The following is a 26660-nucleotide window of genomic DNA, read 5'->3' as shown; positions in this document are numbered from 1 at the left end:
GTTGGGTGTAGAGATTATGTAAAAATGAACTAGTTAAAATAAATAAGGTAAAAGAAAATAAAAACTTAAGCGAACAAAGGGACGAACAGAGGACCCAGCACAGAGCACGTGCTCAGTATATGGTACTTTGACTATTCACGTTCTCCTCGCATTATTATTAAGGCAAGACTTAGCCCATTTCCTAAGCTAACCAGGTATGTGCTTTGGGTATCCAAAGGCCGGACAGAGCCCTACAGAGCCCGACAACCCACTTTCACCCTCAAAAGATGCACCTCACGCAGGGGCCAAGCACAGGAAGGCCTGGGTCCGGGGGCTTTCATTTCAAACACAACCCCACAGACCCTGCCTGGTCTAAGAACCCCAACATCTTTGTTTCTCCCTTTTTTTTTTTTTTAATTTGCCAGGAGCCATGAATATACTTCCACAGCCCCGTCACAACTCATGGGGAGTGTGTGCTATGGGTCAGGACGGGTTTTAAGTCTTCTAGTTGGTTTAACTCATCGTATCCTTAAAACAACTCGGGGCAGCAGGTTTATCTGCCTCCAGGGCAGACAAGGAAGCTCAGACCAAGCGGCCTGCCAAGCTCACATACGGAGTAAGTCCCAGGGCCAGAACACAGATGGGGATGTACTTCAAAGGCCAGGCTTTTCCAGGGCTTCTCGAACTTCCCTTGCTAAGTGATTTCACGAAAATGCAGGTTCTTGGGGCGCCGGGGTGGCTCAGTCGGTGAAGCGTCTGCCTTCGGCTCGGGTCATGAACTCAGGATCCTGGGATCAAGTCCCACATCGGGCTCCCTGCTCAGCGGGGAGTCTGCTTCTCCCTCTCCCTCTTTGCTCTTTCTCGCTTTCAAATAAATAAATAAAATCTTTTTAAAAAAACGCAGGTTCTCCTTCAGCAGGTGAGCTGGAGCCTGAGACCCGGCCTCTCACGAACCCCCTGGGAGTATGGATACAGGCGGTCCACGGACCTCACTTCGAGTAGCAGAACGGCTTACGCTATGATGCCTCCCGGTATTTCTGCCACCATACCCCACCCCCACCCCCGACCAGTGGTTTCTTGATTGGAGGGGTGACAAAAATCACAGGGACCCTCCCCTTTGGACACTTAGGAACAGTTCTGTTTCAACTTCTACGCCAATTGCAACATTTTGTGGCAAAGGATATCAGCAGCTGTGTGGAAAAGCCTGAGCCCATGAGAGGCTGCAGGCGTCTGAGGGTTACAAAATTGCTTTTAAATTTAAGTGTCACCGCTACTGAGCGCTGAGCGCGCTCTCTGGACCAGGGAAACCATGCCCGTCTCGAAAGGCAAAGTGAAGAGTTCCAGGTGGAGAAATACAGGGCGGGATTTCTCCAAACGAGCACAGAAGTGAATCACAGAACTCTAAGCTTTCCTTCTCGGATTACTGGGAGAGGATATATGCCGAGACCAGAAAAATGACAAATCTTCCTGCCCAGAAATGCATTTAAGAGCCAACTGGAACTATCCACTTAATCGGCCTGGATTCACTTGCTGGGCACAAGCAGGCTGATGATTGAGACAGAGGAAATCAGAGCAGAGTGGGGTCGGGGTAAAGTCCCAGGGGTGCACCGGACACCAGGGTGACCTGAAGTTCCAAGATCATAGACGAGGTCCCAAAGAAGCCTGACCTCAAACCGTGAGTCTTCAGGAAGACGAAAATACCCTCCCCAACCCTAATCGTAACACCATTGTATCATGTTGGATTAATCGGTGATCAATGAAAATAAGGATTAGTTAGAATGGTACCTTTATGCCATTTTCCACCACCCGGCAATTCTCAAACTTTGCTCCACGATAGAATCAGCTGGGAAGATGTCAGCACCCACCTCCCTGCCTCCTGCTCGGGCCACACTCCTGTATCCATTAAATCACACTCTCTGGGGGTGGGACCTGGGTATCCCTCGTTTTGAAAGCTCCCCGGGGTGATTCCAACGTGCAGCCAAGTTTCAGAACTACCAGCAGAGCCTTTTGGGGTCTCTACTCATAAAAGGAGGACTCCGTCTGGACCAATGGTTCTTCACCCTGTCTGAGTGTTAGAATCACCTTGGGAAGGTCTTCATAAGCAATGATACCAGCAGCGTCCCTGGAAATGCGAGTTAATGGGGAGGGCCTAGGCATCAGCATTTTTAAGAGCTCCTAGGTGATCCTGGGATAGATCCTGGATAGATGACCACCAGTCCGGATGCTTTTCCTCAGCTTCCTTCCAATTGCTTACACCGTAAGCATTTATGATAGAAACGCTAAAAGTGCATCGCAGAACTTTTTGCAAAGGTCGGTCTCTCGTCTTTACTTCTCAATCAGGGATTTCTAACTTTGGAAGGGTCCGTGAATCCCCTTAAATCATATTAAAAATGTTGGATGAATACATGTGTTTACATACAGGTGCAAATTTTTGACGACGAATGCCCTTCCCTTCTATCAGATCCTCAAAAGATTTCCGTACGTCTCCTGAAAGGCAAGTATGTAGTTTCTGCTTTAATAAATTGAAGCAGGTTCAAGAATGAATGGAAAAGAAATTTGATCTCGGCAGCGCGTTCACGACACTTTTGAATTTGGGACATACCTCCTGGCACCAAGAGACAACGCATCCTTCCGGCAGGTAAAGTTCAGACCCTATATAGCCCACCCTCCCAAAGGCATTAGGGTGATGGACGGCAAGCTTTCAGATCCAGGTATCAAAGTGAAAGCCACACCAGGGACTGGGGTCCGTACTGGGCTGTCTGGTCATGCTCACGGCGGGAAAGGACTTGCCCAGTTGCACTTGGAAGGAGACTATCCACTCAGATCCTTTGGATTCATGTCCCCACCTGGGTTAAGATGTTAGGGTTTTCGAGCCCTGACTGTTGCAACCTCTAGGTCTGGGTCTGGAGCCTGGCTTGCTTTCTCCCCATGTGTCCTCAGGAAAAATTGCTGAACCCTTCTGTTCCTCTTATGAAATGCGGACAATATAAGTACTTTAAGGATTGCTGTGAAGAGTAAGGAAATACACGTAAAGACCAGAGCAAGACCCAAATAAATGGGAGCTGTATTACCATATCACTGATGTTTTTATGACCATTCCCATCTTAGTGATCTTGCCCAAGTCGCTAAATTTCATTGAGTTTCATTTATTGATCCATACGGCAAGAAAAATACACCCTGCTTCGTTTCCTTCATGGGCTTATCTTGATGACTGCTAGAACATGGCAACTCATCATATATCCGGGGGAATCTCCAGAGCACGGGACAAGGCCACCCTATAATACAGACATAATCCCTCCTCTCAGGAAGAACTTTCTGAGATTCCAATAGTTGGGATCTCTACAACTGACTGTGGCCGTTTCTCATTACGTATCTGGTGTCCTGGACAACCTAAACCATCCCGTCCCATGGGCAAGTGGGTGACCACACTCCACCATGCCCACCACAAGCCTCCTTTCAGGTAAGAGAGTATGGCAGCCACTGAGTCAATCACGGATGCCCTGAATCGGCCACTCTCCTCCAGCCAGGACCCTCGATGGCCCGGTCTCTCTGATGTCGGGCCCTCCCCGGGAGACAGTCCCCAGGCTCATCCACACGCCCTGTCTTCCCACAGCACCGTGGAGCACCACCTGCCCCACCGGAACGAAACATCACCGACACCTCTCACCGCCCCCCCACCCCCGAGCAAAGACGCAGGGTGATCAGCGCTCACTTACCTGGAGTCTGCTTGGCCGTACGCACGGGGGTGTAGTGGTTTTTGGAGGACGATCTGACCGGTGTGTTCTCTTTGGGAGAGGTATTGATAGCCGAGATAGTTTCTCTTTCACAGTGTGCTATGGGGATTGGTCCCTGTTGTCTTAAGATGTCGGCCAGAGCCCTAAACAAGGAGGAGATAGCACAGTGAGACTCACAGAGCAGGGGGACACAGCCACAGAGGGAGCTGGCTTACTTTCACGGGCCCTTTGATGTACAGAGCAACGGGAGGAGACGCACACAATATTGTGTTCTCAGGAGCCCAGCTACATCTGGTGCTGGTCTCAGGTTGGGGGTGATGCAGGGTAGAAGATGCCATGCCTGGGGGTACAGGCATTAAAGGGCAGCAATTATGGCTTCAATCTTCATAAAAGACAAAATACTGGTCACTCAAACACTCCCCTATGCCAGGCAGATATGTGCACAGCTGGCCAGCACGATGCCCCCGCAGGGAAGGGCTGGCATCGGTGGCCTCGCCTCCAGCAGCAGGTTACTAATAACATGGGAACAATCACCTCTTTGAAAAACACCCATCGGGTAGCATGTACTGTATACAGGGGACCCAACACACAGCTCCCACCATCAAAGAAAGGTGTGATCTATGGGGCGCCTGGGGGGCTCAGTCATGATCCCGGGGTCCTGGGATCGAGCCCCATGTTGGGCTTCCTGCTCAGCAGGGAGCCTGCTTCTGACCCTCCTGCCCCCACTCATGCTCTCTCTCTCTCTCTCAAATAAATAAATAAATAGATCTTAAAAAGGAAGGAAGGAAGGAAGGAAGGAAGGAAGGAAGGAAGGAAGGAAGGAAGGAAGGAAGGAAAGAAGGAGTGACGTAACTGCAAAGACAGGACGTACAGATAACAAAGTAAACACCCGACCGCATGGATGGTGTGGACCGTGAGCACAACTGGAGCTAGAGGAGGCGATAATTACAAACACAGAGAGGAAAATACACAAACACAGACAAGAAGAAACAGGGATGCACAGAGACGCTGCTGTGGCTACAGTGCCCCCCTCACCCCCACAAAAGACCCAGCTACCCCGACTTTGAGTAGCTTGTATTCACTCAACACGTCCCTTCAACCACCAAATGCACATTTATTGAGGACTCAGCGTGCACGCGTCTCCGCGGAGCCAGAAGTAAACAGGACATGGTTCTCATCACCTAAGGGCTCACAATTTTGGCGAAATCGCTCCACCACCTGGTTTCAAACAGGACTCGCTCGGTGGGGGTGCCATGTGACCTGTGGGTGTGACCACTGTTCATGGAAAACAGAGGCAGGCAGCGATAGTCTGAGGCGGTGAAGGCGAATGTGGACAAGCTACAAGAGACCCCATTCCCCAGAGAAGGAAGGCCATCTCAGGGCCAGGTCCCCAGTTCTGAGTGCAGCCCCGTTTTGTACAAGCTAGGCAAGGACTCTTCCATCTCCTCAGGGTGTCCCTGAAATGTGGGCAAAGCGCCATGCCACCAGGTCTCCCCCCGCCAGCCCGGCCCACCCCCCCCAGCTCATTCACATGGGAACTCTGGCACCCGGCCCCCTGTCCCCTTGCAGTCTAAAAGCGTGTCTGAGAGTGAACTGTTGCCTTCCATTACGCTGCCTCTGACATGCTGAACCTTCCGAAGAGAAGAGCATCAACCTGGCAATCTTATCATTTACTGGCATTTATATAGCAATTTCAGATGTTCCAAACGCTTCCCCCTGGCTGGCGATATCTTCTCTCTGGCTGCAAAGGGAGGGACAGACACATGGCAGCACTCCCCGTTCACTGGGGTGGACCAAGCAGTGAGGGAGAACACAGGAGCTCACTAGCTTGGAGAAGGACGTTCAGGCAGACCCAGGGTCCAGGTCAGGGACCTGAGATTCAGGGTGTGGGAATGCGAAGACCGCCCTGAAGGGTCGAGAGATTTGGGTCCTAATCCCAAATGAGCTGTCCGACTTTGGGCAGCTCTGCTAACCTCTTAAGTGGAAATTTGATCTTCTTTCTCCCATCAGCAAAACAAAGGGTTTAAACTACCATGACCCTTCCAATTAGATCCCTTCTAATTCCAAAATGTTATAAATATTTTCTGTATTTCTGTCACCACATATCTACGCAAGTTATCTTCCTTCATTCCTCTGGTTATCAAAGACACTTTCCTACCATGTTCCCATGGTAAGGAAACAGGGAGCTTGAAAGTTATAACAGAAATATAGGCCAATGGAATAGAACTGAGAGCCCAGAAATAAACTCATACGTCTATGGTCAATTGATTTTCAACAAGGGTGCCAAGATCCCTCAATGGGGAAGGAGCAGTTTCCTCTACAAATGGTGGTGGGACAAGGGGACAGCCACATGCAAAAGAATGAAGTTGGACCCTTCATTCACACCAGACGCAAAAATAACTCAAAGTGGATCACGGAGCTAAATAGTAGAGCTGAAACTATAAACTCTTGGAAGAAAGAATAGAAGTACATCTTTGTGACCTCAGGTTTCATATATGTGACACCAAAATCACGAGCAAGCAAAGAAAAAGTAGAAATCCTGGACTCTGCCAAAATTAAAAACTTGTCTGCATCCGACGATACCATCCAGACAATGCAACACAACCATCAAGAAAATGGGAGAAAATATTTGTTAAATCGTGTGTCTGAGAGGCGACTTATGTCCAGAATATGTAAAGAACTCTTATGACTCAACAATAAAAAACAACAAACGACCCAATTTAAAAATGGACAAAGGAGGGGCGCCTGGGTGGCACAGCGGTTAAGCGTCTGCCTTGGGCTCAGGGCATGATCCCAGCGTTATGGGATCGAGCCCCACATCAGGCTCCTCCGCTGTGAGCCTGCTTCTTCCTCTCCCACTCCCCCTGCTTCTGTTCCCTCTCTCGCTGCTGTCTCTATCTCTGTTGAATAAATAAATAAAATCTTAAAAAAAAAAATGGACAAAGGATAGAGAAGACAGTTCTCCAAAGAAGGTGCACTGAAACGCGGCATCGTTCGTCGTCGGGAAATACAGATCAAAAGCACAATGAGATCCGGTCACATCTACTTGAAAAGCTATCCCCAAGAAGTCAGATAATACCAAATGTTGGCAAGGCTGTGGAGGAACGGGAGCCTTCATTCACTGCTGCTGGGAAGGTAAAATGGTGCAGGCCTTTTGGTAAAGAGTTGGGCAGGCCCTCAAAAGGTTAAACACAGAGTCACCCTACAGACCAGCAATTCTACTCCTAGGTAGAGAGCCAACAGAGACGAAAACTCATGTCTACACAACACTTGTCTATGAAGATTCCTAAGAAGCATGACCAATAATCCCCAGAAGGTGGGAACAGCCCAAATGTCCATCGACTGATGAATGGATGAACAAAACATGAAATACTCACACAATGGGGTGTTTACTCAGCCTTTAAAAAAAAAAAAGATTTCATTTATTTATTTATTTGAGAGAGAGAGAGAGCACTAGAGAGAGTAAGCATGAGCAGAGGTCAGAGGGAGAGGGAGAAGCCGACTCCCCGCTGACCAGGGAGCCCGACGTGGGGCTCGATCCCAGGACCCGGAGATCATGACCTGAGCCGAAGGCAGGTGCTTCACCCACTCAGCCCCCCAGGTGCCCCTTATTCAGCCTGAAAAAGCAATGATGTAGTATTGATAGATGCCTTGAAAGCTTCATGCTAAGTGAAAGAAGGCAGTCACCCAAGACCACGTGTTATGGGATTCTATTTACAGAAGGTCCAGATCAGGCAGATCTGTAGAGACGGAAAGTGGATTTTTGATGACTGGGGGCTGGGGGAGGAGAAAGTGGAGAGTGATTGCTAATGGGTATGGGGTTTCTTCTGGGGGAGATGAACGTGTTCTCGAAGGATAGCTAGACAACTCAGGGAACGTACAAAAAGCATCCAAATTGTACACTCGAAAATGTAAGGAAGAATTTTATGGCAGGTGCATTGCATTTCAATAAAGCTGCTATTACAAAAAAAAAAAGTATATATTAATTTTCTTTTTGTTTCTTTCTGCTTCTTGCCTCTCGATTTTTTATAAAGATGCCTACCCCTCTGGTGCCTGTGAAGGAGGATGCGGCCTTGAAGTTAAGTCCACTGCTTTGGGGAGGCCAAGACTGAGTCTCCACCAGTACTTCTCCACCGTGATCCTGCCCCCCGCCCCAAGGTGGGGGGTATTTGGCAATGTCCAGAGACATTTCTGGAAGTCACTCCTGGGGAGGGAAGGGCTACTGGTTTCTGGTGAGCAGAGGCCGAGGGTGCTGCTAAACGTCCTACCACACACAGGCCAGCCTCTCACAACAAAGAATGATCTGGCCCAAAATGTCAACAGTGGCGAGGTTAAGAAACCCTGAGCCATCTCTGGGCAGCACAAGGGGAAGCCAGTCTTTGAATAAGGCTCCATGCAATCCGACTCCATCAATAATCTACTGAGCAGCCCGTACCAGGGGATCAGGCACGGGGCTGGGCCGGAGACACTGAAAGGAACGTCCCCAAGGACTGGGCCTGTCTGTCGGGGCCTTCGCTGTACCCTGAGGCCTTGGCCCACCGCCCAGCCACGTTACATACACACAGGAATTTTCTGAAGACCATCAGGGTCGGTGGATAGCGGTGAGCTTGGGTCTGGCTTGCAGGTGGAGAAGGAGTTCTAACTGGGGGACAGTTAGGCCGTCTCCTCATGAAGAGAGGGACTTGCACTGTATCCTTTCCAGATGCCCGGTTGGCTGGGCCGAGCTGGGCAGCACGACCGAAGGGGAGGGGCTCACTAGAGGAGGGTTCCCGAAGAGGCAGGCCCTCTGGGGGCAGGCCCCTGCCCTCCATGCTCCTAATGAAGGACACGGTGGCCAGGGACAGGCTCCCGGTCCCTCACCTTCCGGCACGGGGAGAGGTGGCCCTAATTCCCAGGCGGTGTCCTTAGGAACAGTGCCCTCTGGCAGCTCCCCTCACACCCCCTTCCCTCGGCCTCTCAGCTCGTGACCTCCCTTCCTCGCTCCCGTTCCTCTGCCCCTCTCCATCTTCCACCCCCTTCTCCCCAGGGTGCCTGATAAATATTATTCTAATTCTGAAACGTGCCATCCCAGTCTCACCTAATTAATCTGGATGCGCCCCAGGAAATGGGTTAGGGCCTGAGCTATTTTCCAACCGCGGGAAGGAAAATCGGTCACTGAGGAACGGGGAGGCGGGGCTTGCAAGAGAGTGGGCAGCCGTTTCCAGGTCCGAGAGGGGGGCAGAAGGAAGCAGGGGACAGAGGGGACAGACAGACAGAGGAGGGGAGAGACAGGAAGAGGGAGCGGAGGGAGTAAGGCAGGGACTCAGAGCCACAGAGGTACAGAGGGGGAGGCAGAGACTGGACTTGAGAGAAAGGGACACAGAGGAGGGGACAGAACTGGGCAGGGACAAGTAGGTGGAGGCGGCAGAAGGGAAAGAGAGGAACAAGGAGAAAGTCAGAGAAAGCACTCAGAAATGACTCAGAAGGCGAGGGAGGAGGAGGGAGGGCCAGAAGGGGGGGCTCAGATTGGGGAGGGGCAGTGGGAACAGGACAGAGCTGGGCGAGCGAGGACAGAGGGGGCTTCCCAGGGAAAGGCCAACGCCACCTGACCCCCGGGCCCCCCAAAAGCATCTCATTTAGGAATCTGAAGAATCTTGGGGCGCCTGGCTGGCTCAGTTGGTGGAGTGTGCGACTCTTGATCTCAGGGTCGAGAGTTCGAGCCCCACGTTGGGCATAGCATTTACTTAATAAAATAATAATAATAATAATAAATTTTTTAAAAAAGAACTTGAAGAATCTTGCTAATCGTCCTGCTCCTCCCAACCTCCTCTCCCCCCCCGCGCCATGTTATGTCTAACAAAAGCACGCTCTTTGCCTGAACTGCCTGGATCATGGCCCTGGTTCGCAGCTCCCTTTGGCACACGGATTCCTTGGCTTTTGCGATGTGTGGCGAGCAGGGGAGAGTAAATTAACTGGGCAGCAAATCGGAGCAGGGAAAACAGCCGTTTGTGAGACTCAGGCCAGGAAACTTCAGGGGTCCTCAGAGCCAATGTCTGTGTCTCCACCATCTGCAACACTGAGACACCCCCCCACCTCTGAGCCGCGCGAACCAGGGTCTACACGCGTTCGCCTGCCTGACCCGCTGTGACACCCACTGGAACCCTGCGTGACCTTGGCAGGTGTTCCTGCCCCAATTTTTAACCAGGAACTGAGGCTCGGAAGGGATTCTAGGACTGGAATGTGATGGAAGAGAAATTTAAATCCAGCATGCGTGACCCGAGTCTGGGTGTCCTTTTGCTCACTGGGACCTGCTGCTTACATTCATCTCATTGCCCCGTGCTGGGTCGGCCTGGTCTCTCCAACTGGGTCTGCCAAGTTAGCAAATGCCAGCTAACACCTGGGCATGGAGAAATGAGCAGTAAAGGAGTGATTCAGGTCAAGACCCCTGATTTACCTGCTTAAAAACCTTGGTTAATAGTGCCAGCGATCCCAACGAAATGGAAACGTGTTTGAATGTCCCGAAGTGTTGAGTTATCTGGACACCAAGGACCAGGCTCAGTCCACATTTTGCTATTTCGTCTGCCACCTGCCTTCAAGAGATATGGAATCTTTCTTAAAAGGGCACGTGATTCCCCTGGACAAGAGAGAAATCAAACCTTCATAACTTTTGCTTCATGATCTTAGCTGCTTAGGAAATTCAGCAGGGACTCAAAGACTTAGGAAATGGACCACTATCATTGATTGAGCCATTACTATGTGCCAGACGCCAGTGCTAAACTCTCCCATGCACCGTATCCTCTAATCCTCAAAACCACACGATTTGGTAGATGCTATCAGTAGCCACAATTAACTGCGGAGGGTACTAAGATTTTGCAAGGTTAGCTATATTGCCCAAGGGAGGTGGGCTAGGAGGTGGTCAATCCAGATTCCACTGAAGCATAGGTTAAGAGACAGAGGCTGCTTTCACACCACCGGCTTATCCATTCATCCATTCGCACGTCCGTCCGTTCACCTGTCCCTCCATCCACTCAGTCACATTTGTTTCTCCACCCAATGCATCCTTTCAGTGGTCTCTGAACACAAGGTTTTAGAGAGGGCTCAACTGTTAGCGGACAAATCGGCCCAAACAGAAGCCAGCTCCCGCTCGGCTACCCATTTCTAGAGACCTTCGTGAGCCATCGACAGCAGCAGCTTGGAACATTTTTACCATTGTTTTTAGCAGGCAACTGCTTTGTCCCACCAAGTCCTGAGCAGAACACCACATACTTCCTTAGGCCTTTGCTCTGCACGAGGCCCCAGTGAGAAGGCACAGTCGCGCTGTACCAAACCCTTGCCTTCCCCCCAGCAGTCAGTCCCTGGGCTTCGTGGAGTTTCTGTCTCAGGAGTTCCGAGCCACATAAATGCCACAGATGGGAGAAAGTAAGTTCACCTAGTGTCCAGGAAGCTTTTCTCTGCCAAGGGCAAGGCAACCTGGCTCACTTCGACCCCTAACTGTGTCCTTTCTTTTTCTGGAAGGAGTAGGAAGACATTTCTGCTGTTGGATAGGTATGATAAAAGGCCAAACAGATCAACTATTCCATGAATAAGCTATTCTGGTTAATGTTCTTACTCCCGAGGACTAAAAAGAACACTCTTGATCTTGAAGAATTTTCTAAAAGCATTCCTGCCTAATTAAGTAGAATATACTGAATATAATTAATTTTTTTTTTAAGAATGCAAGTTTCTTCCATGAGAGGGCCACCAGCCTAATCTTAAGTTCTCTTTGGAGAACACTAAGCAAAATACACGCCACTGTAGGAAAATGGAGCTATTTGTGTAAAAACTGCAGGATGAACCAAGAAAGGTTGTTTTTTTTCCCCCTCTCTAAGTAAATCTCTGATGGCTACATTTGTATTTCTCCTAGAAGTAGAATGTAGACATTCTATTCCAGTTAAATCGAATATTCTGGTTATCTGAGTTTCAGAGAATGGAGCCTTTGCTTGATGCTGCCACCCTGAGAAGAGCTAGTGTCTTTTGTGACCTCATCCTCCTACCTGTTTACTGGGCAGTTGGCATGCCTTCATTCTCTGAAATATGCGCTCCAGACAACCGAAGTGAATATATTTTTAATAAACATGGACCAAGGAGAATGGCTTCATTTAGTTCTTATTCCTGGTTCTCTCACAGTCCACTTGAAAAACACAGCTGCTGGCTTTGTGCGTGTACAAGACCGCTCTCCTCATACAGACAGGCTCCAAATGGGTGTGGAGATCTCCTTTGTTGTGGTAACAATGTTTGTGCATCTGCACTGAGCTGTTTTGGGGGTCTGAGTTGTCCCCGGGCACAATCGGAATTCATCGTGGCCAATAAACACCGCGGGACCCAGGGAGGGAAGGCTCGGCCCGCCTGCTTCGTTTTCCAGGCAAGCAGGGCACGTTGCTCCATCCCGACGGGCACCTGTCGGGGGGCTGTCACGTGACGGCCAGCCACGAGCCAGGCGGAGTATAGATGTGCTTCCACTGGTCTCCCCCCGTCCACCCCTCACAGCAGCCCCTCCACGCACTGCATTCCTGGCCTCATGAATCATGTGAAAAGTTACCCGGGAGTGGGAAACTGGGTAGCATCAACACCAAACCTAGACTTTCCAGAAATATCTGGATTGTCCGAGAATGAATCAAAGACCTCGATGGGTCGAGGACGGCTACCAGTTCAACCTGGGGAAAACAAAAGTGCTCCCAAGTTGTGTCAGCAGAGCGGTGGGCAGCCAGGTGACAGAGGAGTTGAAAAATGTACCTGCCGCTGGTTTTTTTCTTTTGTTGACATCGTTTTCGTGATGTGTCATAAGTGCACAGCCCAGAATCCACGGCTGAGGTAATATGAAGGTGGGGTAGCCTCGTGGGGATCCTGGAGCCAGAGTCCCCGGGCGGGAATGCCGACCACTTAGAACACTGGTGATCACCAGCTAGCTACGTAAGTGCCCCGTGGTTCTGTGTCCTCTTCGGAAAAATAAAGCTAAAATAATAAGGCCAAGAAGAACATCTACCTCTTAGAGTTATTACGGAGAATAAATGAGTTAATATTCATAGAGCACTTAGGACAGACCCCGGCAACCAGAGAGCACTATATAAATATTTGATTAATAAATAAACCCAAAGACAAGGTCCCAGTATGTGCACGGGTGCAGCCCATAGGACCATAGCAGAAGTGTGGGTGGAAAAGGGGCATCCCAGAGGACTGACTCCATGATGCCAGATGGGTAAAACTCTGGGTGTAAAGAGGGAGCCACCTGGCATGCTATGGCCATGGGTCATCCTGGAAGGGACCACCCACATCCCATCTTTTCCACTCAGGCCTAAGGACAGGCCTGCATCTGGTCACACGGCCGTCTTCCCCGAACCCTGAACCTGGCCGCTGATGGCCAAGTGCAAAGAGAGTATCCATTCTTCTCTGCGAGGCTGTCACAAACTGTGCTTCTGCTAGACTGCCAGGAATCTTCGAGATAAAGTGCCACTGAAAAGCAAGGAGACTCACTTCCAGAGCAATACAAAGGATTCCAGTGGGGCACAGAAGACCAAACCATCACGCTAGCCAGGGCAACATTTTCGGCAAAGGATCCAGCTGGGTTTGGTTTTTTCCTTCATTCCTCCTACTTCCCTTTTCCTTTCTTCTTTTTCCTACCTTCCTTCCTTCCTTCCTTCCTTCCTTCCTTCCTTCCTTCCTTCTTTAAAAAAAAAATATAAACATTGTTGGCATTTCCAAGCTCAAGTATCTTCACCTCAATGAAACCATCAGAAGAGTGGGGGACACAAAAAGACCACCCAACAACCCCTCCATTTTAATTACTTAAGCCATTCATTCGTTCAACCACATTAACTGAGCACCTGCCTTGTGCCAGGCCCTACTCTAGGCATAAAATACAGGTGTGAACGAGACAAGCAAACCCACGTCATCCTGACATCGTGGTCGGGGAGATGGACAGGTGCCTAGCCCTGGAGACCGATCGATTTCCCAAAAGGAATCTTCAGATGTTTGCAAGGCGTCTGAATGCCTGAGACTTGCATGTTGCTCTTGGAAATGTCGCTTGGGGTTCTGTTAGAGAATTATAAGCCCATTTCTACGTGAACGGCCTTCGCACAGGCACAAACACTTGAATCCACATCCCGTGAGGAACAGACTCATAACTTGGGATGAGTTTATCCAAGAAAAAGGGAGACTGAAGGGGGCGTGTACTGACATCTTCATAGAGAAAGAAGCCTTCTTGTATTCCAGCCGAAAGGACACATTTCCTACGGGTTGCCCCACTGGGTATGCCTCATGCCAGGAAGTCAATGTTGGCTCCCCATACGAATTAATGAGAATTAGGTCCTAAGAACCTAACAGACCACGCCAGGAATAGAGGGAGCCCAGGTATCAATGCACATGTATGGAAGGACTAAAACACCTCCTAAGTCCCTTTCACCCAAGAGATTCTATGAGGTTAAGACGCTAAAAACAAGCAATCACGGGAGGCCACTGCAGATAGCATTCCTACCTGAAGGGGGTGTGCAAGGAAAATGCGTTTTCTCCCAGGGCTGTTGCATTTGGCAGTAGGGATGTACACTCTGTTGCCTCCACCTCCCAGGGATGCTGAGATCAGAACGGGGCCAGAGAAGAACACACCTCCACAACTTGACAGCCCCCATCCCACAGCCAGGCTAACAGACCAAAGTCGGGGCCAAGGGACTCACCCAAGGGCATGGCGACAGAAAGGGACCCAAGGTGGGATTAGCCTGCCTCTTATCTCAGCTCCCAGGAAACCCGGGGTTCCTAACCCCTGGTGTCCAGCAGCTCATCCATGGCAAGACGGAAGGAGGTGAACCTTTTGGGTTGTGGCAGAACCCACAGCAGACTTCCCAAAGCCAAAAGAGAGAGAGTTTCTGGGTTCTAAAAACTCAGGGAGGGGCGCCTGGGTAGCGCAGTCGTTAAGCATCTGCCTTCGGCTCAGGGCGTGATCCCGGCGTTCCGGGATCGAGTCCCACATCGGGCTCCTCCGCTGGGAGCCTGCTTCTTCCTCTCCCACTCCCCTGCTGTGTTCCCTCTCTCGCTGGCTGTCTCTCTATCACATAAATAAATAAAATCTTAAAAAAAAATAAAAATAAAAATAAAAACTCAGGGAAATACAAAAGAAAAGAAACAACAAGAGGTGCAATTAGCAGGGGGCCCCCCGAGGGAGTTAAAAAGGGAGTTTGAAGCAGCCTACAGTCAAGCATCACCAATTCACCAGAAACAGGGGCAGGCTAATCCCAATCAATGAACCGGGCATGCTAATTCTAAAACACTCTAAAAGAAATGCATTGTTAGTGCTTCCTGGGCCATTGCAGGATTACAAACGAGGCTAGAAAAAAAGCAACAAAAACAAAAAACGAAAATTGATCTTTGGAGAGATAAGAATGATTGGTAATGAGCATGCCAACCGTCTATGAAGAGCCTGCTCGAAAAATCTGTCCTTCCGCAGGGTCTATGCGCCCTGCACAATCTTTGCCGTCTTGTCTGAGCCATTAATCTGTTCATCACAGATTTTTATCAGACAGAAGAAAGAAAACAACCTCACCCAGGTCCAATTTGGATACATGCGGCATTAGAAGATTCTGATTAGCAGTTTAGTGAAGTTACAGCAGGACAAGTTCAAGGAGGAGAGCCGGAGGAAGAGAGAGCAAAGGGACGCAACCCAACGGGAGTGAAGAGGGATCGAAAAAAGCAGGACAGAAGGGAGAAACAAGCAACAGTGGACAAAGACACCGAGAGGAAGGAGAAGAAACATTTTCACGATGGGACTTGAAAGAGGGAGGGAGACAGAAGCCGAAAGACCCTCTGCTAAAAGACCCGATCGTCTTGGTGAATGCTTGAGGCTGGGGAAGGAGGCGCTCCCGCAGGGGGTGGCCAAGACGTTGCCTGCTGATTATCTGAGAACGGAAAAGCTGTGTGATTTCCCATCGCATCGAGAGCCCCCCACCCCCAAGCCTCTAGGGGATCATCCCCTGGGAAAGTTCCAGCAAACTTCTTGGGACGCAGCCAAAAAAGTCACAGAGAGCCGGCTGCTAGTCCAACAGGGTGGCTGGAATCCCAATTCTTCCAGGGGGCCCAGAGCAACCTCGGTGACTGAGAGGTGGGGACCAGTGCCCGTTCACACCCAACCCCTAGGGATGACGGCAAGGGTCTGCATTCCCAAGACCTCCAAAGGGAGGGGATGGTTGGGCTCTGGAACCCACTCTCAGGAGCCACTTAAAATGAACAGCCACTCCCCTGCAAGCCCTCTTGGGTTCAAATCCCTCCTCCCTGGGGCAGTAAGACCGAAGGAAGATCCAAGAGGGGACCCAATGGAAAGCATCCTTCCCAGAAGAGGACATTTGGCTAAGGGAGCTGCAAATATGTCCAGAGGACAGATGTCCTAAGTAATGAGACTTTAATGCTGGAGCTAATGGGAACAGTACACAAGACCAAAAGCCAAAAAAGCAAGGAATAATGAGTGTTTGGGAAGCCTGCAGAAAGCAGCAAGTCTTCTCCCAAACGCCCGGGGAGCAGGGCCAAGGTTGTAGCCACCCAGGGCCTGGTTGGAACTCGGCCTCCATGATCTCGAGGTGGGGACAGTGGCTCTCCTGTCCCTCTGGCCCGTATGGGTCTGAGCTGGGGTGGGAACTGGAAGCGGTGTCCAGGAACCCCCCCCTCCCTAGGGAGAGTTAGGGAAATTTTTCCCACACCCCCCCTCAATCAGGTGAGTGCCCCCCTCGATCAGGGACCCTGCCCCGGTCATCACAGGCCAGGGAGTGGGAGCCCCGCCACTGACCACCACCATGGCCGTGACCGCCACCACTGACCGGGACAACAGAAGTTTGGGGGTAAAGCCCGGGGCGCTGAGGGTTCCCCGGGATGCCTTCCTCTGAGCGTGCCTTTCAGGACAGGGGACTCGAGGTCACAAGAAACAAAGAAACACCTGGAAAGAATGAGGAATTAGGAGACGCGGCTGGGAGAATTAAACAGGGAAAGCACAGGACCAGGGCCGCAAGCAGCAGCGAGCTGGCCGAAACGGTCTTGTATTCACTGTGCTGCATGTTATGAATGGGGCAGGGAGGCGGGCGATGATAAATGGAGCTGTTTGCGAGCTGTAGGCCTCAGTAATTAAAACTGGGAATGGCCCGAGGTCCATCCTCTTGCCCCCAAATCACTTCCTCTCCCTCGCACCTCTCTTACTCTCTGGAGCTGGGACTCTGTGCAGAATTGCCCTGGGGTTCTGCCAATACGGTAAAGGGTTGCTGTTTTTGTTGTGGTTGTTCTCTCTCCACTGGAATCGGGGTGTTTTGCTTCATTTTGTTTTTTCACATTTTCTTTGTATTGCCTTCACCAACCTCAGCCAACATGATCCATTCTGGAAAACAAGGCTTTGCACCACCCTGGTGGCCTTGTGCCCTGCAGGCAATGTAAGCAAGGCCACCAGTCTGGTTCTGCGGTACCCTAATCTGTAGGGCAGTGGTGCCCCCATTTCTCACCGCGATAACCCATGCCAGGGCACGGGCACAGGGCTCCTTGCTTTCTCAAGGCATCTGAGCATCACTGACCCTTTTACATCTCGGAAGGTGAGAGCCGGGTGGCCCCCAAAGGAGATGGAGACTGGCAATGTTCTAGCTGTGTGACCTTAGGCAAGTTACTAAGCCTCTCTGAGTTGATTTCCTCACCCGTTTATTGGGCACCTAGCCCCAGAGGGTGAAGGAAAGATGCAGTGAGACCGTTTGTGGCAAGTGCGTAGCAGGGTTCCAGGCACAGAGGAAGCCCTGGAGACTGAGAGCTCTCACCAGCCTCTCCCTACCACCCTCCCTGTTTCATCCACGTGACCTTGAGCCCTCCTCTAACTGAGGCCTCTGGCCCTCCCCAGCTTTCCCAGGGTGCACAGGTGACAAGGCTGTGTAAGCTTCCAGGGAAACAGACCTCCCCCATCCTGACCTTTGAGCGGAGGAAGGGGGCTCCCCAACCACAGAGCAGGGCTGACTCCACCCAGGGTCCAGGAGTGCCCATTACGGGGTCTGCAGGGCCAGAGGCTATGCCCCAGCCCACTCAGTGGGGGCACCACCAGTGCCCAGCCCTCACCACCCGCTAACTCCTGATGGAGAAGTGGAATGCCAGCCCCCCCCCCAAGCGGCACAGCTCCCCAGCTCCAAAGAGGACAAGAATTGGCAACAAGCAGCACCTGTAGGCCCCTGTCACCTGCCCCTAAATTCAGCCTGCCCCACGCTCGCTCCACCTCTGTGATCAATCTCGTGCCACGAGTGCACTCTTGGGGGGACCCCCCAAGGAGGGGGGAGGGGCGCAGTAAATGCACGTTGGGAATCCACGGGCCATGCTCACTGGCAGCCCCACCTCCCTGTGCGTGCAAACATTTCTATCTCACCGACGGCTGTCTGGCCCCAGCAGGGGCCTCATGTGAACACCAGATCGCAGAGGAGACGGCATCCACGAGGACAGAAGGGAGGGCGCAGAAACCCTCCAGCGCTGACCCCAAGCCCGGCCACAGGCATCCCCGAGAAACTGGGTCCCTCTACCCTCAGAATCAAATTAGGAATCTAAATTGAGCTATCTGTCTACTTATCTCGTGAAGAAATGTGGGACATTCTTTTTTTTTTTTTTTGGACAGTTATTTGAACTCTTTCCTACATAGTCAACTCCTTTCTTTCCCCAGCGCCCCCATTGTCTGCCTGGACACACTGATAGGACACGAAGCTGGTTTTCTTAAGGCTGGTGAGTCCTTCTGCGTGCACAGTGGTCCCTGCGAAGTGGCCCCCGTGGCGAGCAGGGCTCGGCTTTGCAGGGCCGGCATTCGTTACTGGAACGCCTCCTCTGGGCTTGGCCTCTGGGGACAGCGGCCGCGGCTCCCAGGAGAGCAGGTCTCATTACTGGAGGCGGCCTTTATGTCTGCAAATAACTGGCCGATCACTGACTCCATTCATCGGCCTCAGCCCCGTGACTCATCGCTGCTTACAAGAATCACATCTACCCTAAGAGGATAAAAATCTGTGCCGTGAGGGAGAGTCAAGATGACATGCCATGGGGCTCCGAGAACACTTCCAGGAGAGGAACCGTGGCAACGTTTTCTGGAGAAGAGGCGGCACGGGGCCTCCCAAGGTGACCGCTTAGAAGGAGGACACGTTAGGATACGTACGTCCTGGTTCTTTCAAAGTTAGGATCAGGCACATTGCAGGACACGGGCCCCAAATTGCATGCCATCGAGATGAATTTCACAGAATGGCTGGACCTAAATTTCCAGCTTCATTAGCCATCCTTCTAGAAGCTTCTCTGGACCCCTCACCTTATATCCACCTTGTCCCTGTGGGGTCATGGCCCAGCACTGAGAAAAGGCAAGGGCTGGCCCCAGTGAACGGGCCTCTGTGGCTCACAGAGCTGTCATATATGCCAGGAGCCATCCTGGAGAACAAAGGTAAGATCCCCCCCACACTGGGCCACAGGGCGCCTGGAGGTCTCTGGTGGTCTCTGGCAAAACTGAAACTCACTAAACCTGGTAGGTCTCAGAGTGTCCCCTCCCCAGCTCTGGGAGAGAGAGAAAGCATTCAGAGCCCACATTCTGAATTACAGAGGTCGGCCACCGAGTAAAACCGTGTTTCGCAACTTTCTGGTTTTCATTGCATTCCCCTTCTTCAGGGATCCGCATCCCTCAGATCTTATTAAAGGATGGTGTTTAGATCAGGTTATCGTCCTCTGCAAAGGGACCTGCAGAAAACTGCAAGGGGACGGGGGAAGACAGACAGAAATCATTTTAGGGGATGGTCGAACTGAATAAGAAGAGACCAAAGCAATGTAGGGAAGCGAGAGAGGGGAGAAGGCCGTCACTCACATCTCTAAACATCTGGAAGTTACCTGGTGGGACTGAGAAACAGGCGAGTAAAGTGAAGCCCTGGTAGGTGCTCCCTGCACAAGAAGGGGCTGAACTGCACCTCAGCAGGAATGTGGGCGGGCCCGGGACGCAGGCCCCGCCCCCCACTAGCCAGGGACCCCTGGCATTGTGATCTGGCCTCCCCTGGCATCGCCTCACCTATAAAATCAGGAAGTTAGGCTACATGACTGGCCTGCAATAAAAATTCTACAATTCTATAATGATGACAAAGTAAGAAAAGGGATGGTTGGCCCTTGAGTGAGGCAGGTGTTAGGGACAACAGTCCCCCACCCCATGCAGTTGAAAATCCAAGGGTAATTTCTGACTCCCCAAAAACTTAGCTATTAATAATCTACTGTTGACCGGGAGCCTTCCCAATAACACGGCAGCCAACCCATAAAAAACAAAAAAAAAAAATCTGAGGGTGCCTGGCTGGCTCAGTCAGGCGAGTATGTGACTCTTGATCTCAGGGTCGTGAGTTCGAGCCCCACCTCAGGCCTGGAGCTTACTTTTAAAAAATGCAGATTAAAACTAAAATTAAAAAAAAAATCTGCGTACAAGTGGACCCATGCAGTTCAAACCTGTGTTGTTTAAGGGGCAACTGTATTAGTCTGCCTCTTCAGGACGTTTTGGTTTGACTTCTAGAGTTAAAAGAAGAAGAATAGACAAGGGAGAAATCTATCCTGAACGGTTGTGAAATAAGTCTGCTCAAGGCCAAGAGATGGAGACCCTCTGAGGGTTTGTGGGTAAACCCTTGCATCAAGCCCTCTTCCGTGTCTGCCGTACCTACTAGAAACATGAGGTCGGAAATGTGACTCAGGGAAAAATAATGGGCTGGCGTTTCCCAAGACAGAGAAAAGAGGGGGAGAAAAAAAAATCACATCAGAAGGCATTTAAAAAACAAATTTAACCCAGGCTCTAGTCTAGTCCCTTCCCCATCGCCAATCTGAGACATGTCACCTGCAAATTCGGAAGGCAGTTTTGTGGATGTCGACAGGATGGATGACGACAGGATGCATGTCGTCAAGGGATATCACCAATATTGTGAGACAAGATGGACCTGAATTCACCATAATCTTAAAACGAGATTATGCAGCACATTGCACGGGGGACGGGGGCAAGGCGGGAGGTGACGGGTAACATCCCACGGCCAGTGGCCGGCTGCCCCTTCCAGCCTGAGGTGGGGATTCGCACTCACTATGGAAAGGCAGCCAGAAAGTTAAGATCTAAGGGCAATTGATCCTGGCAGGCCCTGGAGAAATCGGGCAGTGCAGGGGGAAGGATGACGGTTCCCTTGGTGTAGCTCCATTCTACTCGGGATCCTCTGTGGGCACGTCTACCCAGGGCTGGTGAAATTAACCTCTGTCCATCAGCTCACTTCTTCAGCCGTGGAACCCCTGGATCGGAACCAACTGCCAAATCAATCTGATCTCCTATTAAAATAGGTTGAAAACAGTGAATTGGACTTTTCCTCTACCTGGGTCTTGGCGGTCTAGCAGTGTAGGCAAACTCTTGGTATCTCAGCAGCAGATAAGTCCCGAGGAACGCGCTGGGAGCCTGGGGTGCGGCTGTGGGTGGGGAGGGGAGACACGTGGGCGTGCCTTCCGGGCTGGGGCGGGGTGGGAGAGGACAAGAAGGCAGCAAAGCAACAGACCAGGCAGAACTGTCAACATACCAGATTCTGGTAAAGCAGTTTGCACGGCTGACCTGCTAAATCCAGAATGAACTCTGCCGGCCTTATATGTCCAAGGTAACACCCACCTTAAAGGCTTCTGTTATATGGTTTGAGACACACGTCGCCCCCCAGCAGGTGAGCGGGGCTCCTCCGTGGAACCAAAGGCATTTGCCTGTAGCCCAGGACCTGGGAAACGCATCTGCTTCTCACTCCATTACCTCCCTCCTTTTGCCATCTTTGCCTCTTCCAGTCTTCCTGGTGTCCTTCCCTAACCCCTCTTCCAGAAGCCTCCTTAAATTTGTCTACAATTTCCCTGCATGCATTTTTTTTTCCCTCCAAGGCAACAGAAAACAAGCAAGGCTCAGACCTTCAGTCCAAGGCAAGATTTTTTTCCCCCTTGTCCTTCCAAATGCTCTATTTGAACTAAAAAACAAGTTGACTCTCTGTTTAGATCAATTCATTACAGTGAGCTTGCAGTGCTCCAAGGAACGGGAGTGTTTGGGGATGCTGTGACAATTCATTGCCTGCGAAGCCAGGAAGAGAATTCACGAAATCAGCCGGGCAAAGGGGTCCTGCTATTGGAGCGATACGGTCTGCAAGCACCCACCAGGCCCCTTTGGGTTTTCCATGGATTTCTAGAGGGAGAAAAGGTGGAACACAGTGTTCTCTTGATTTCCCTAGAAATAAGCAGAGGAGCCCAAGGACGGAGGACCCTCCCTGCGGGCTGTCGGATTGCCTCCTGACACGTCTCCTTTTTCCTGGCCACACCTGCTCAGCTTCTTCTGCTGGCTACCCTGAGCGCGACCCCCACCCCAAATTCCTGCATCCCCTCCATCTCTGTAGAGTGGGAGGGTCCCGGGGCAGCCCTGCCTCCAGCAACTACACCTACAGCACCCTAATATCTTCCCGGCCCAGCTGCTAAGTAGTCCCTAAAAAAAAAAAAAAAAAAGGCCACTTTCTTGCTTGGAGAGTCCCATGTTCAGGACACTAATGAATCGACTCCAGGTGAGGAGGAAGAGGGAACAGGTTTGAATGTGAGGCAGCTCCGAGGGGGCCGTTTCCTGGGCTGAAGCCCCTGCTCCCTGCCCCCTTCCCCAGGGAGCTCAGCAGCCTGTGGCTGGACAGACAGCCCCAGGAAGTAATGCAGAAACCACTCAGGCTCAGTATGAGACTCGATGTGTGCCTGTGGTTTATCAGTCCGAGCCTCAGCCCGGGGAAGGGGAACAGGGGAAACTGAGGTAGCGATCCGGGTGGGAGACGGGGCCCCGGCTGGGAAAGGTGGGCACCCCAAGTCCAGGGGCTCCCCAGACCCAGGGCACGGCTCAACCTTTGGTCCCTGTGGCCGTCCGTCTCTTCCTCCTCTCCGGGGTCCAGCCGAGGGTGGCTTTGCCCCCCCCCCCATTCACATCCCCCGAGAGCTGAGAGTGTCCCCTACAAACACCGACTTCTCACACAGAAACAGGATGGCAAGGTCTAATCACTTCTGGAAAAGACTAAATCTGTTCTTCCCTGCGGGGGCCGGAGCAATGAAACGAAGCCGGGCTCTAAGGAATGTGTGCCACGGGCAGGTGGAGGGCCGGCCAGCCTGGGGACACCAGGAGGAGGCAGATGGCCGATCTGGGGGCAGCGGCCTCCCCCTCAACCCTTCTGACCCTCCCACAAACATCCCTTCCCATGAGGTGCTTCTCCTCCCTCGGACCCAGCCCCTGCCTGCCCGGCGACCATCTCCGGAGAGAGGCTCACACGCTGGAATAAATCCTTCGCCTTTTCAGAAAGGAAATGTCTCTGCTGAACTATTTCAAGACATATGGAACCGCACACGCAGCCCTCCGCTGACCCCTAGAGAGGGTGCCTCCTTTCTTCTCCCCACTCTCCCCAGGGAAAACTCATTCTCTTCCCTTTTCCCTACTGCGGTTCCCAACGAGACCCTCTGCACGAAACCCCCCACCAGAAGGGCAAGCGGTGACCTCTAGTGAGATGCGTTGCGGGAACGTGCCCAGGAGTCGGGGAGCAGCTCCCTGCCCTGTGCACACTCACCCTGATACCCCCGGGGAGGGGAGAGGTCGAGAGGGGATGCCAGGGTGACTGAGTCACCCAGAACCGGACACTGAGCTCCCCCCGCCCTGCCCAAGGTCACTCATGGAGTGTCCTCGAGGGATGGCTCGTGCTCTGGCCCCTTCCCCCGAACGCAGAGACAGGCATTGTCCCCCACCGAACAGGCCCCCGTGTGACGGTTTCCAAAGCACCGAGCAGGCAACACTACGGCTGCTGGCAGAGAAGCTGTGAACTGAATAAAATCGGGAGGTGAATTTGAGGGAGAAACATCCCATATTGACATCACGGTCGAAGGCTGACTCGGCTCCCTTCCACACTGCTCCAATGCCATCACGGTCCCCGAGCCACACACCTGGACACAAACGAGTCATCCTAAGTCTGGGGTTGGGGGAGGGGGCTCGTGATGAGGAGGGGAGAAAACACCCAGAGGGGCAGTGACATGTCCAGGGTCACAAAACCAGTAGGACAGAGGACAGCACCAGCATCCAAGCACCATCATCAGTATCCTCCCAGGTGTTGATGGATCCATTCAGTAGGGTGGTGGCAGGGGCAGGGCAGGGCAGGGGGCAGCTCAGTTGAAAAGAATAAAGTCTCAGAAAAGAAAGAAACCAAAAGAATGATTGGTGGGAATCCACCAGCAGGAGGCCACAGCCAGGGCAGGGGAAGGTGGGATGAGAGGTCAGGAGCCCAGGAGAAGGTGAAGAGGAACAAGGCTCTGGGGCCTGGAGGTAGGTAGAGGCACGATAGAGGCACGGTAAGGACAAGGTACATCGGCTTCTGGAAGGTGCCTGCCCACAGGCTATGTCTTCTCTGCTTTCCAAGGTGAGCCAAGCGCGAGAACACTTCACCAGACCAGACCCAAAGGTGACACGGACTGACGGCACACCACTTCTCACAATGCCTCCATCCATGCCGGGGACCAGCCAGGCACAGACTCCCTACCTAATAGATAAGATGGGGGGAATGGGGGACGGTGGCACCTCGGAGTGATGAGTGAGGATTATACACGGGTCTGCTTCTGGAAGCACCCAGGTCTAACACCCAAGTATGTACTGTCAGTATGGAAATACCCACACGTTGTGTGTTTGACTCAATAAAACCTGCCAGAGTATCATCTTTTCTCAACATCTTCAAAGGAAGAAAAAAAAATCATGCCCAGAAATTTCTATCTGCCTTTCTCTCTCTTCATCAAGGTACAGCTGATTAATGTCCACAGCAGCAAGGGAAGAAGGCTTTCAGGCCGAAAGAATAGAAATGAGCTTAAGCTGTTTGGTTCGGGGTGGGGGCCTGCTGGGCACACTCAGTAGCAGGACTGGTCTGGGGGAGGAGGGGTCCTGGTTACCAGGGCAGTGCTCACACTATGTACGAAAAATGGGGGCATGTCCCGCGGCAGGGTTTGTTCCCTGAAAGACTCCGCTGAACCAAGTCCAGCCATTCATCATCAGGAGGGGAATGGAAGCTAACTTTGCCTCCCCTGGGGGCATCGGTCCGTGACTTGCGAAGAGAGGCTAGTTTCCTGTTCTCTGGGCTCTGACTTCCCTAAGGACAGCCTGGGAGCCAGGGCGGTGGGGTGGGAGGCAGTCAGGGTGGGGCCATGCACGGCCATATTATGAGCTCTTGGCCTAAGTTTTGTGAGGAGGCTGCCCCCATCACGCCACCCCCCCCAAATGGTAAAAAGCTGCCCACTGGGCTTAACACAGCAAGTATGTTAACTCAGAGTGTTCTGCCAACAGGGTTTGAAAGACCAAGTCCTCCAGTCTCGGCAGGAAAATAAGCATCCCACTTGGGCAGGAGGCAGTGAAGAGACACCATCTGCCTTTGGTCAACATGGAATGGAGAAATCTTTACCCCTTCTTCCCCGGGAGTCATCCCCTCCATACCACCCCCAGTCCCACACAGGGAATATGCAGCTTATACCAAATCACTTGGTACTCCCTCCTGTAAGGTTCCAACATTGTTCAATATTCTAGACCGAAGAGGATGTGGTTAGGCTCAGAAAACCAAATGCAAGAGGAGCCTACCCCCAAAGTGCCCACTTGCCCTGAAAACTGAACCCTGGACCCCCCACCCCCACCCCTCCATCCAGGGTTATAGAATTCGTAAAATTCCTAGACTCAAACTTCATGGGCTCCACGGATCCTTACTTTGCCCCGTAACCCCCCTACCATCAAAGCATGCGTTCTGGACTCTAAAGAAATGGTGGAAATAAGCAAGCTGGGATTTATTTGCAAGTCAAGGAAGCAAGGGAGAAAAACTGGTCTCAGAGAGTCAGAGCGATGTGGTTGGTGATGCGAGTGTGAGGAGGACCGGGGAAGCACGTTAGGTGGGGCGAGGCTCGGCGGGAGGCTGGAGACCGGGGACCGGGGACCGGGGACCGGCACCGGGCGGCCGCTCACACACACGCTCTCACCTGTGGATGTTCATCTCCCGCGGAGGGCGGTGGGCCTTGTCATAGGAGACCTTGGCGAAGACGCCGGCCACGATGACGAAGGCGATGACCCCGCAGGTGATGTAGACGGTGAAGTTGGTCTTGTCCTTCTCCGGGTCGTACTTGTTCTCGGGCCCCGGCGACACCACCTTGGTGCTGGGCGTCTGCACCCACACCGGGCTCTGGTAGTTGGTGCACTGGCGCTGGTCCAGCTTCTCGTGGCGCTTCTTGCAGCAGAAGCGGTAGTAGCAGGTGCCGCAGCAGTACAGGTAGCCGCTCTCGCTGTTGTTGCACTCGAACTCCTTGTCGTACTGGCCGCTCACGTCGTAGTAGCCCCAGCACGTCTCGTAGGTGACGGCCGCGCTGGCCGCCGCCACCGCCGCCGCGGGCTGCCCCCGCCGGCTCCCCGCCTCCGGGCCGCCGGGCGCCCGGGCGGCGGTGCCGTTCAGCTCGCGGCCGCCCCGGGCCAGGGCGCCCCCGGGCCGCCGGCCCCCGACGGCAGCGGCGCCGGCGCTCAGGGTCCGGTTGGCGGCGCGGCCGCGGGCGCCCCGGGCGCCGGGCAGCAGGTGCAGGGACTCCAGCGAGAGCAGCAGCAGCAGCAGCAGCAGGAGGCGCCGCAGCGCCATGGCGGGGCCGGGCGGGAGGGCGCGCGGGCAGGCTTCCGCGGCAGGCCGCTCCCCGGCCGCCGGGCTCCGAGGGCGGCGACGCGGGCCGGGCTGGCGGCGCGTGCGGTCAGCGGCGCCGCGGCGATGGCGCCATCGAGGCGCGGGCGGCGGCGGTGGCAGCGGCGGCGCGCGGTGCGCACGGACCGGACCGGCGCGGGCTGCTCGGGCGCTCACGCTGCGCGCCGGCTCCGCGCTCCCCCTGCGGGTTCGGCGCGCCTCCCGGGCAGCCCCATCCCCCGCCGGCGGCGGC

The 26660-nt window shown here is 52.7% G+C and overlaps 1 protein-coding gene across 3 annotated transcripts in view; it reads right to left on the bottom strand.

Moving 5' to 3' along the window:
- SHISA6 (shisa family member 6) overlaps nt 1-26371 on the bottom strand; it is a 271581-nt gene extending 245210 nt beyond the window's left edge. For all 3 annotated transcript variants that reach the window (XM_045797218.2, XM_045797219.2, XM_045797220.2), the window contains exons 1-2: nt 25728-26371; nt 3696-3856 (exon numbers count right to left, since the gene is read on the bottom strand). In XM_045797218.2, coding sequence (XP_045653174.2) covers nt 3696-3856; nt 25728-26371 — 805 coding nt within the window. The remainder of the gene's footprint in view (nt 1-3695; nt 3857-25727) is intronic.
- Nucleotides 26372-26660: the final 289 nt, after the last annotated feature.

Source organism: Ursus americanus, chromosome 14 (genome assembly GCF_024610735.1).
Source record: "Ursus americanus isolate L20-20 chromosome 14, mUrsAme1.1.p, whole genome shotgun sequence".
NCBI classification, from domain to species: domain Eukaryota; kingdom Metazoa; phylum Chordata; class Mammalia; order Carnivora; family Ursidae; genus Ursus; species Ursus americanus.
Note: the sequence above shows the minus strand (reverse complement) of the source record. Positions and strands in the feature narration are given on the sequence as shown.